The sequence below is a fragment of the Amphiura filiformis genome, chromosome 4 (genome assembly GCF_039555335.1).
Source record: "Amphiura filiformis chromosome 4, Afil_fr2py, whole genome shotgun sequence".
NCBI classification, from domain to species: domain Eukaryota; kingdom Metazoa; phylum Echinodermata; class Ophiuroidea; order Amphilepidida; family Amphiuridae; genus Amphiura; species Amphiura filiformis.
In genome coordinates, this window is record NC_092631.1 from 19,989,114 (window position 1) to 20,001,891 (window position 12,778).

The following is a 12,778-nucleotide window of genomic DNA, read 5'->3' on the forward strand; positions in this document are numbered from 1 at the left end:
AGTCAAGAAAACAATAACCATTTAGCTGTGTTGAGTTTATTCTATGCTGACATTCACGTTATAGATTACAGGTCTTCCTTAGTTTCTTACAATTATTGGCAGCTATTGTTGCCAAAGAAATTCTTCATTCCCCAAGATGACCACCCAGCAAACACAAAAAAGTTCTTAAAACGTTTATTCAAAACGTTTTAATAACATTTAAATCTCTGGTTATCAAAAATCTTTTTGGAATGTTATTAAAACGTTAATACCCGTTATTATACAACCCGATATTGGAACTTTTTATTTTTTTGGAAAACAGCAGCAAGGAGATTCATTTAGTAGGAATGTTAAGGTCATGAACTGGTTAATTTTGTTAGCGAAATCCAAAATTTATTGCTCACGGAACTGAGCTTTCGTCATCTTGGCTGATGGCTTGATCACAGATGATCACAGATGAATAGAGGTTATCCACTTTACTCATGTGTGACTTCTAACAAAAGGCGCTGATTCCCGTAGTATTCCTTATTCAAAACAATTCAATGCATGACCTCGGAGTTACCTGCATGACTCTTGGCGGGCTATTTTGAAATAGTCATGGTTGCACATGCAGGTACTTCTTTTGAAAGTCCTAAACAAGGTATAGCAGTCGTTGATAGGATACGCAGCTTTTAGAACACGGATAACCTCTATTGGTCCACGCGAAACTTGATTGCTAACGACGCATCCTCGTTACCCGGAAGTGATGTTGATTTTAGCCAATACCTTCTCAAGGAGAGTCAGGGAGGCCATCCAAATCAGAAAGACATGCAAGAACTCACTCAACCATGACGAGGGGCACACTTTCTAGATCATGTATACGCTGAAGAAGTTACGTAATAATCGGATTAACTACCATAGCAATAGGTGAAAACAATTTTTGAATATACCGCGCTGCACAGTGTCAACACCCTGTATTATAAATATTTTTTCCATACAGCTCAATACTCCGTTGAAATCAATATTCTATTATTGACACAGATAAAGAAAGTTTACATATGCATTGTGTTATAGGCACCTAGGTTTCATTATCATTGAGGTATAGGACTTTTTATTTTTTCGGAGAAGAGCAGGTAGGGCAACTACTTGATTATATTTCTACATGTTCATACTACATCCTCTGAAAATTTTAGAAAAATCGCACGAGTCCGTTTTTTTAAAATCACATTTTTGTTTCTAAAATGGGGGTCATAGCGCCCTCAACGGGCACTCTCTCCATAGGGCTACATGTAAAGACCAGTTATAGACAAATGGCCCTAAAATAAAACGGACTCGTGCGAATTTCCTCAAATTTTGCATATGATGTAGATTTAACATCTGGAATGTAATGCAAGTGATGTCGTTGCTGCTCTTCTAAATTCATTTTTAAAATGTCCGCCCCATGTCTGCACCTGGAACTTAACTGAATGGGCTAAACGCGTTCCTTTATACCTATAAAGTATAATTGTCATTCTCAAAATTAAATATATCTCAATTTTTACTTTGGATTTCAATTTTTTTACTTTAAAAATGCAGTAAAAGATATCCACAGCAAGCTGCAAGGCCCCGCTAATTAGTGAATTGCTTTTCGAGTGAGTGTACTGGAAACAAAACCCTGGTTTTACCTGAAAACAAATTTTTTTCTTGTAATAGAAACATCATATGGGGGTACTAGAGCATGCACAAATCGTAATAATGTGTAGAATATAGAAACGCTGTGGTATCTCATATGATAGTCATGGTATGCTTAGCCTGAGTCGCTCGGCCTATCTCGAACAAAATCGCGATGCGTAGCTGTTAAAAAACGAGAGGATTCGCTGTACTATCACGGCAAATTTTAACACGAAGATATAGGGATGATGACGATGTGCGCTGCACTGATACGTTCACGCGGTACCTCTGCATTAAACCATATCATGCTGATCACTTGCACCTGTAAGATTAGTATCTTTGAAAAGACCAGTACATGTGATGAGTGTAACCTGCTTGTAGTGCAGCGCGATATGTTCAAAATTGTTTTCACCTATTGCTATGGTAATTAATCCGATTAATTACGTAACTTCGCCAGCGAATATGACCCACTGCTAAAATCAACATCACTTCCGGGTAACGAGGATGCGTCATTAGCAACCAAGTTTAGCGGGAAACACAGTGGACCATTTCATATGTGATCAAGCCATCAGCCAAGATGGCGAAAGCTCGGTTCCGTGAGTAATAAATTTTGGATTTCGCTATCACAATTAACCGGTTTTTTTTGTCAATACAGAAACTTGAGCCAGATATGCAATTGGTTATATCTTATCGTCACTGGGAGGGGGAATAGTCAAATTCAAAAGTAGGCCCAGTTTATACCTCATATAATTATGTAATGATTTGTTTTTTCCTTTTGTGTAACACGCAAAATATTCTTCAACACGAACGGGATTCACATAAAAATGGTGTTGATTATTTGGTCATTTACATACACTTTGTGGCTTATACAGTTAACAGGGAAGTGTGTCTTGGTATTTTTCGTCAAGTTAACATAATATAAAAGAAAATAATTTTAGCCAAATTAACAATAATTTGTAGGGGCCCACTTAATACATAGGAGGATTTATAGTTTAGGGATGAAATCAATCGTCCGGTTCCGTCCAGATGATATTTTCTAAACAATGGGTACCGGACGGAACCAGCGGTCAACCGCCGGTCTAGTTTTGATTTCATCCCTTACCTTTTGGAATTACATGTGAGATTTTGCCTTCAGCGTCGATATGATTATTTAGATCAGTTTTCCAGAAAGAAACTCTGCCTCAGGCACATTGTCAAATGTTGACAATTGGTACCATATGTGATGTTGGGAACATTATTTGGGTGAGAGTCTGGTTTTTCCTTATGACGGGGGCACTCATAATTCACGGACGTCGCTGACATCAAATACTCTTGAAGCGTCATGTCACATAACAGTATCATATTTCAGAGACGTCTCATAAATCACATATTCCCTAGTTTCAAACCCCAGTCGCATACGATATTAGTAATTTTGAGTAGGCCTTATCAGGGTTGTAGCTAGTCCAAGCTGGGTGCCTGCTAATTTTACTATCCAATTCGTGAATTAGAGCGCAGGCTCGGGTACTCTTGGGATTTTTTTTACTTCAAAACATTTGATGTTGGCAATCTAAGTGTGTTCTGGGACCATTTGTGAGAATTAACACAGATAGATATAAATTTTTGCACAGGTAGATATTTGCTAAACATAGGAAAGCATATTCTAATACAGCTTCGTTCCGATGTGCTGCATCGAGTGCCCAGCTGTCAACAAAGCTCGACGTATGTGATATCACAGACACCCGTATGTGAAATCACTGACCCGTCTTTGAAATCAGAGACGTCCGTGAATTACGAGTGTCCCCGAACTGATATAACAACATAATTGAATATATGAATACAAAACCCACCTAAGTCCATACTGTGGCCAAATTGAGTTAAGTATGGGAAATTGTTGCTATACATAGGCATGTCATATGTATGAAAAAACAACTCAAATTCATCCTCTGTGTCTATTGAGCATGTGAAAAATAGCATGTATGAAAGAATCAACCAAGTCCATGATTTAAGTCTTGTAACACATTGATTGAAATCCAGTATGTATAAAAGTCCGGTTGTAACACATTCATTGCTGGAGAGTGACTTTTGAAAAAAATTGGTTTAATAAAGGAAAGTGTGTGATTTATATTACATGGCAGAATGATTATCAACATTATACCTGTGTGCTTTATTTTGTATTATCTTACTAGTGGTAATCTCATTCCAACATTGTTGTCTTTGTATATGATTAAAAAACCACCCAAGTCCAGCATTTAAAATGAACCCCACGAAGTCCCTGAAATGCTAATCGTCATACCTAATACGATTTAACCCACTCATTTGCACGTAAAACTTACCACATTGACCAGATAAATCTAACTGAAGGAATTAAAATGATACACGGGTTTTTTTTTTCAAAATCACTTCCCATGTACTTGGGTGGGTTTTGAATTCATGTATTCAATTGCTCTGGAGCTTCTAGTTTACAGTTCGAGGTCATACTCTATAGCGCATATGCCACCATCTGCTATTATTGAATATGTTGATCTATAATTCTGTTTTATATTATATAGGTTACATCATCTGTTATCAACACAGTGGATAATCTCCTGATTGCTACTTCAGAACCTCCTCAAGAAAATAAAACTCAAGCAAGTAACTCATCATCTCAGATAATTCGCTCTCTGGAAAAGCAAATCGCTCTGACTCTTTTAGAGGAAGGCCCAGTTAAAGTAGTTAACAGATCGATCGCTGTACAGTCATTACCAGTCAACGAGACAACGAGTAAACTTGGGTTGGGATTCTTCACTACAAGTAGTACTCTCATCGACCTGGAAATCGAGGATGTTTCTACTTTTGTGAATCAAAGCCACACTGCGACTGATAAAATGATACAGAGTTCCATAAGCTTACCTTCGTCTTTGATGTCGGAAGATCCGTCTGGTAAATATCGGGATAGTAGACAGATCGCGATGTTACTCGCTGCATGCTTTTAGCCATAGAGCGAAATCGATTTTCATTATCTTAATCAATATATTATTGAAAATTAAAACTTTGATGTTTTTCAAAAGTTTATTCTACAAATCATGTGCTTTGAAAACTTGCTTCATTTATTGTTTTTAATGATTTATGTACGTTTTACAAAAGTAATGTTGTTTCAGCCCTCTGAACTGACAGAACAACATAACTCAAGAACCACAGGACCTACAAAAGTATATCTGTGATATTTTAATTCTTCTACATGCTTGCTATGAAATGGTCAGTGCAATTTTTGACAAAGCTCACTACCATACGCAAGATGCTGTGAACTACCAAATCGCAACAGTTTAAAATAGTAGCTGACCTATTGACTTTAGATCTAGTTTAAGACCCTCAAGAAGAGGATGTCATTGAAAGATTTGTAATGTTGTTTCAGCCCTCTGAACTGACAGAACAACATAACTCAAGAACCACAGGACCTACAAAAGTATATCTGTGATATTTTAATTCTTCTACATGCTTGCTATGAAATGGTCAGTGCCATTTTTGACATAGCTCACTACCATACGCAAGATGCTGTGAACTACCAAATCGCAACAGTTTAAAATAGTAGCTGACCTATTGACTTTAGAGCTAGTTCAAGACCCTCAAGAAGAGGATGTCATTGAAAGATTTACTAAAAAATACCATTAATATACATTATTATAACGATTATGCTTCTGAAGGTGTAATTTGTCATTAATCAAATTTTTATCCACACCATAACATGTATAGTAAGAAAAACAGTTTAATTGCTTTCAGGAGTTAACGTTAGTTTCCTGGTGTTTCAACATGACACACTTTTTGTGTCACAAAACCTTTTTCAATCTGATGATATGGACCTCGTCGGAGCTGTAATTTCTGCGGATGTATACGGCGTAAACACGAGTAATTTAACCGAGCCAGTGCGCATTGAACTTTTCCCGTTCAAGGTAAGTTTTCAAGGCAACGTATTATCACAATCATTGTCAAGACAAGTGCAATTCGTCGGCTGTATTCCATAGTGGCGTATAGTGATTTTTTGTCATTTTTTTGGCACATATGTTTGTAATGATGATCTCTTTCATTGTTCTAAGTCTCATCTGTCAAAATTAGCTAATTAATTATTAATTAATTAATTAATTAAATGTGGCGTATAGTGAAATTTTGTGTTTTCCATAGTGGCGTATCGACTATACGCCTCTTTTTATACACATTTTATAATTAAGAAATATCGGCAAAAATTAAAAACATTGTATGTCATAGTGGCATTCACCTCGCTACATATCATAGTGACATATCGGACCTATACGCCACAATGGAATGAAGCCGACTAAAAGTAACGCTATAGGGATTACACGGCGTAAGGTTAACGTTAGGTTAGGGTCTTGCGTTTTGCGTGTTTTCCATAGTGACGTATTATAGTTTTGTACTTATTGTTTTCAGTTTGATAGCAATATTATGTATTTATTTCTTTTGAAAAATATATAAAAATTAAATCTATTTAGTTTACTACAGATATGTCATATCATTTACAAAATATGATGAATGTCTGATTTACACAACTCGATTTTAAATTGGCATTTCTTCAAACCCGATTTTCTCGAAAAGTTGTTTATTCGCGGTGCTCCACTGTACGCCACTATGGAATACAGCCGACGAATTATCATGATTATCATCATTCATTATTATCTCCGTTAATATCTTGTTGATATTTGCACATCTTAAGAGATCTTTGCAACCACTACTTTATACTTTCTTCCTTAATTATATATTCGTCTTACAGCGTTGTATTACCGAGTCCAACGTCAACAGCACGAGATGTGTAACTTGGGATTTTACTCTTCGTGATGGTATTGGTGATTGGTCAGAAGAAGGATGTGAGTTTGTGGAATTTAAGGATGGCAGAGTGGTATGCCAATGTTACCATCTCACAAATTTTGCTGCTATTGCTGTAAGTTGTGAATAAAGTTCATGTCCGCTTTTGAAAACTGCCTTTGCTATAGTTTTCAGCAGAAAACTTCAGCGGTCTAAATTTGGTGCAAGTTTATGGCGTATACGGAAGTGGAATTCTGATTGGTTAATTAAATCACGTCATCATTACATCGGCACCTCATTCGATGATCAAGCTGCGGAGTGGCGTAGCCAGCACTTTTTCAGAGGGGGGGCAAAGGGGGCAAGACAAATTTTAAAGGGGCACCTTTTGGCGACAAAATCAGTTAATATTACAAATGCGCGTGAAGCGCGCTAAAAATTTTGCCATGTTCAAGCAAAACTGGTTAAATATGGTACAGAAAGTGAATAAATTCGCGCGAAGCGGGCAAAAATTGGCACTCTTTAGGGTAAAATGGCAAAATATAATGTAAATTTGGTCACCATCCCACAGGGGGGCAAGACTTTTCATAGGGGGCAGCTGCCCCTGCCCCCCCCCCTGCCCCCCCCACCCCACCCCACCCCACCCCACCCCCCCTTGGCTACGCCACTGAAGCCGCGTAGCAACATGTGACCTTGTTCTTTTTACGCGGTAATCAGATAGAGCAGACGGACACTGCAGAAGTTATTTGCTAAAGTTTGTTTATCGTCAACAATAAGAACTGTTAAAGCTTGGTTGCATTTTTATGCAGAGATGAAATTATCCAAATACACCACCTATTAACCATGTTAAATATATCACTTGCATCTTGCATCAAACGCCCTTTATGTCAGCATATTCGTAAAGCACTTGATTGCCAATCAATTAATTAATTGTTTGCTGCCTACTTAGCCTATACTGTAGGCAAATGGTATAATACAATATGTAAATGTATCTCTCGTCTTCGTATCTATAGGGCAAATCAATCCGGAGCACACCACTCGATATAATTAGTATTGTTGGATGTTCTTTGTCATTGGCATCTGTAACTATTATGTTGGGTATCTTCCTCTACTTCAGGTACGTATTTAAAAGGGAGCTAGACATACTTGTTACGAGTCGTACTTGACTCAAGGCCAAAATCACCTTTTTCCCGAACTCACACGAATGCACAACACAAATACACTGTTTTTTTAAGCTAACAAAATCTAAGTCCTTAATTGAAAACAGAGTATGATTGGTACATATAATAACAATATCGCATATACAATAAAATCACACAATGACAGTTATACTATATCAGTACTTAACCAGCTGTCTTCTTGTTGGTGATCCTAGAGTTCTTGCACTGTTCTGGACGACTGATGTAATATATTCTTATTCACTTGTCCTGCGAAAATTAGCGAAGTCCATGGTACACTTGCATTTATAAATCCTTGCGTATAAAATCCTCATACGAAAATGATGATGCTTTCTCCAATCTCCTTTGCGCTGTTATCTCCACAAATATATCTCCTTGCGCTGCTTTCTCCACAAATATATCTCCTTGCGCTGCTTTCTCCAAAAATGGTGTTTCTTTCACCAATCACTCTTTTTCCAGGGAACAGGTTTCGTTAACACAGCTCCGCTGTTCTTTGACAGATGCGTGGCCTTCACAAACCCAGCAAACTCCAGCAATTTGACAGAAGAACTTTTAATCCTTTGATGAGGAAGAGCACTTTTGTGTGCTCGCTGTCTTCTTCGTTGCTGTATTAAAATTAGCTCAATTATTGGCTATATAAACTGGTTAAAATGTACTTCTTTTTTGAAGCACGAAGACCATCACACACATGTGGAGTTTCTCAATCTCCCACGGCATTCTGTAAAGTCCCAACAAAAGCCTCCAGCTTTTTATATCAGTACTCATGCAAAAAAACCCATCATCTATTAATAAACCATTACTTCAATCACATTTTCACAACATTGCTGCAATCTTGGGATTTCCCAATATTAATTATACACATTCACCTTTCACATTACATCACTTCCTGGGTTTTTTTCTGACTATGGTGCAATATACTGAACTGGGGATTTCCAAGTTCCAAACATAGATCTGACTTTGTTTACAATAATTTGGGGGAATTCCAAAATGACTTTCCACACCATTATCTTGCACGTACAAGGGGTTTCCCATCTCATGAAATACTTTCAGCTTGTAAACAAAGTTAAATAATTAAATTAAATCAAATTACTCAGGGCACATCACACCCTCCCCCTTAAAAGAAGTAAGTATTTAACTCATCATACACAGTGACTACTTGTCACACACAACTTCCTTTTTAAAGGAATTTTTTGTTTGCCACTTTTTATGCAATTCTGGACAGGGCATCAGCCATCACATTGTCTTTTCCCTTAATATGTTTGATGTCCAGATTGTACTCTTGCAAGGTCAAACTCCACCTCACCAGTCTCTGGTTTTTGTTCTTCATCCTGTTGATGAAGGTGAGGGGATTGTGATCTGTGAAAACAAGCACAGGGTATACTGTGGTACCCAAATACACATCAAAATGTAGCAATGCTAATAGCAATGCTAGACACTCCTTCTCAATTGTGGAGTAATTTCTCTGGTGCTTGTTGAATTTCCTTGAAAAGTAACAAATAGGGTGGTCAATTTGATCTTCACCCTCTTGCATCACAACACCTCCACAGCCTATGTCACAGGCATCAACAGTCAACTTGAACTGCTTCTGAAAATCAGGTGCAGTTAGCACTGGTGAACTCATGAGTATTGACTTGACTTTGTGAAAAGCATTTTCACACTGTTCTGACCAAATGAATTTTGCATCTTTCTTCAACAAATCAGTCAAAGGACTTGCTATCTCTGAAAAGTTTGGACAGAACTTTCTATAATAGCCAACCATTCCTAGAAATCTCATGAGTGCCTTCTTGTTTACAGGTGTGGGGTATTGCTCAATTACTTCAACTTTGGCTTTGATAGGTTTCACCTGACCTTGACAATTGTACTTCTGACAGCTTCTTAAACAATTGATGGAGTTGTTCCATGTGTTGTTCCCAAGTTTGACTGTAAACTATCAAATCATCTACATACGCTTCACATCCCTCTATGTCTGCCACAATTTGGTTTACCATTCTCTGAAAGGTTGCGGGTGCATTTGTCAACCCAAATGGCATAACTTTGTATTGGTAAAGACCAAATGGTGTACAAAAGGCAGAAATCTCCTTGGAACGGTCTGTGAGTGGAACCTGCCAATACCTTTTCAAAAGATCAAATTTGCTAACAAATTTTGCATTCCCAATTTTGTCAATGCAATCATCAATTCTTGGAATTGGGTACGAGTCTGTCTTTGAATGAACATTTGCAGCTCTCATGTCTGCGACCAATCGGTATGAACCATCAGGCTTGGGAACAAGAATACATGGTGAACTCCACTCACTACTACTTGGTTCTATAATATCATTGTCTAGCATATAATTAATCTCATTTTTGAGATGTTCCATTTTCAATGAATTGACTCTGTAAGGATGCTGCTTGATTGGTTTTGTATCACCAACATCTACATCATGAAATGCAGCATTTGTTCTACTTGGCGTATCAGGAAATATATTGTCAAATTTGTGAATCAAATTTGCAATTTGACTTTTGTTGATCTTGAGAAAGATGACCTAACTTTGAGTCCAAATTAGTGAGCACATCAGAATTGTTCAATTTTACATTATACTCTTTGTGCTCTAGCTCTTTATCCTGGTCATATGTGACATCAGAATTGTCATCTTTACTCTTGTCTACATTGGCGATTTTGTCTACATTGGCATGTTTTACTGTACACACAGGTTTTGGAATGCCACTGTCACTTCTTTCAACATACTCTTTGAGCATATTTATGTGGCATAACTGCCTGCTCTTGCGTCTACCAGGAGTCTTGATAATATAATCTACTTCACCCACTTTTGACTCTACCTCACATGGACCATGATATCTGGCTTGTAATGGGTGTCCTGGAATTGGAAACAGTACTAGAACTTTGTCACCTGGTTTGAACACTCTCTCTTTGGCATGTTTATCATACCATTGTTTCATTTTGGCCTGACCCTGTTTCAAGTTCTCTTTGGCGATATCAGTTACTCTGTTAAGCCTATGCTTAAAATTGGAGACATAATCCAATAAATTGATATCTGATTTCTCATTGAGCCACTTTTCTTTCAACAACTTTAAGGGCCCGCGCACTGTGTGTCCGAACACTAACTCAAAAGGACTAAATCCCAAAGTTTCCTGAACAGCTTCCCTAGCAGCAAACAACAACAAGTGTACTCCCTCATCCCAGTCCCTCTGAAATTCCAAACAATATGTCCTGATCATGTTTTTCAACGTTTGATGGAACCTTTCTAGTGCACCTTGTGATTCTGGATGGTAAGCACTTGAGGTATACTGTTCTACACCTAATTGATACATGACCTGCTGAAATACTCCAGAAGTAAAGTTTGATCCTTGATCTGACTGTATGGACTTGGGGAGCCCCACAAATGTGAAGAACGTGGTTAAAGCTTTCACTATAGTCACTGCTTTAATATTTCTCAAGGGTATGGCTTCAGGAAAGCGTGTTGACGCGCACATAATTGTCAGAAGGTACTGATTACCTGACTTAGTCTTTGGTAGGGGCCTACACAATCAATAATAACCCTACTAAATGGTTCATCAAAGGCTGGAATTGGCTTTAATGGAGCAGGAGGTATTTTCTGATTTGGCTTCCCTACTACTTGGCATATGTGACATGTTTTGCAATATTCAGAAACATCTTTTCTGAGAGTGGGCCACCAGAATTTTGTTCTGCTTCTTCTAGGGTCAATGCCCTTTGATTGATCTCTTTGAGTTCTGGGTCATTTTGTTGCTCCAGAATTAGCTTGTCATGACTTAATGGGTCTCTCAATGTTTCCCCAATTTGTTCATGCTCAGAGGCTGTGTCATCTTTAGGGGTATTTTTATCCCCAGAAGAAGGAAGTTTATCTTCTTTCTCATTCAACTGTGACACAAATGTGTCTTCCAAATTGTAGCCTAAGTCATCAATTTAGTTGTCCTCAATTGTTTCTAATGAGGCTCTCTTACTCATTGCCCGTGTCACTGCACATGCAGGAAATATCTCCTCTTCCTCACTATTATCATCCTGTAAACAGGGCTTATCTGTAACTATTGGGTCAGGAAAAACCTTCCCCCTGCCAAGTCATTTCCTAGCAACATGGACACTCCTTTGACTGGCAATTCATGTCTAACTCCAATGGTTACAGGACCAGAAACTAAGTCAGATGTCAAGTTAATTTTGTGGAGAGGTACATTAAGTATTTCCATCCCAATACCCTGGATCAAAGCATTACCAGCTGAACTATCCTCATTAAAGGGCAAAGTTCCTTCCAGAATCATAGACCGTGCACAACACGTGTCTCGCACAATCTTGATGGGCTTTGGACTACCATTCTCACCAAGTGATACTACTCCCTCTAACACAAATGGTTCAAATTCTTCACACACCTTGTCTGTCTCACCTCCCTTTTGTGGGAATTCTTGTTTCTTGATTTGACTGACTTTTTTCTTTGACTCAAGTGACACTGCACATCCCACAGTATTACTAGCAGTTTGCTGCTGTTTTTGTGCGTCTTGTCTGCCTTTTAAGAAATAACACTGGGTCATCGTATGCCCTGGTCTCTTGCAATGAGTACAAGTTACTTTGGATCTAAATTCAGTCCCAAATTTTGCTTTGTTACCTGAACTCCCTGGGGTCCCTCTACCACCAGCACTATGCTGTGAATTAGACTGAGATCTCCTTCTTGTGTACCACCCTGATTTGTTCTAGGTTGATTATGGCTGAACCTGTTTGAATAACTTCTGTTATGACCAAATCTACTCCCATTCAATTTGTGAGTTAAGCCATAGTCGTCCGCCATTGTCGCCGCCTCATTTAGCGTCTTAATTTTGCTAGCGCTCACGGCTGTTTGATGTATATAGAATTGGCTTCATTATTAACTAAATGCAAACTATAGATGGCGCTATTTATCCTAAATCATATTTCTTTTATTTGCAAGGGTTAGGTGATTAATACCGCCATTAAAACAATTGGAATAGGTGAAACAAGTAACAAAGAAATTTTATAAACATATTTTATCAAACAATAAAAGGAAATATTTGTATTAAAAGCTTGAAGGGTAATTTCCAGTAACTAAATAGCGCCACCAATTTTGGCATTAATATATACATTTTATAGCCGAAAAAGCTTATAAAAATACTATAAAAGTGAATACTTTTGTAAAAGAGGGGAAATTAAAGTTGGGAACGACTTAAAATCATCTGTATACATTAGCACGATATCACTTTTAGCT

General features: G+C 37.8%; 1 protein-coding gene across 1 annotated transcript in view; it reads left to right on the forward strand.

Moving 5' to 3' along the window:
• LOC140150034 (uncharacterized) overlaps positions 1-12,778 on the forward strand; it is a 32,070-nt gene that overhangs the window by 12,725 nt on the left and 6,567 nt on the right. The window contains exons 8-11 of the mRNA XM_072172039.1: positions 4,137-4,506; positions 5,344-5,513; positions 6,347-6,514; positions 7,389-7,492. Coding sequence (XP_072028140.1) covers positions 4,137-4,506; positions 5,344-5,513; positions 6,347-6,514; positions 7,389-7,492 — 812 coding nt within the window. The remainder of the gene's footprint in view (positions 1-4,136; positions 4,507-5,343; positions 5,514-6,346; positions 6,515-7,388; positions 7,493-12,778) is intronic.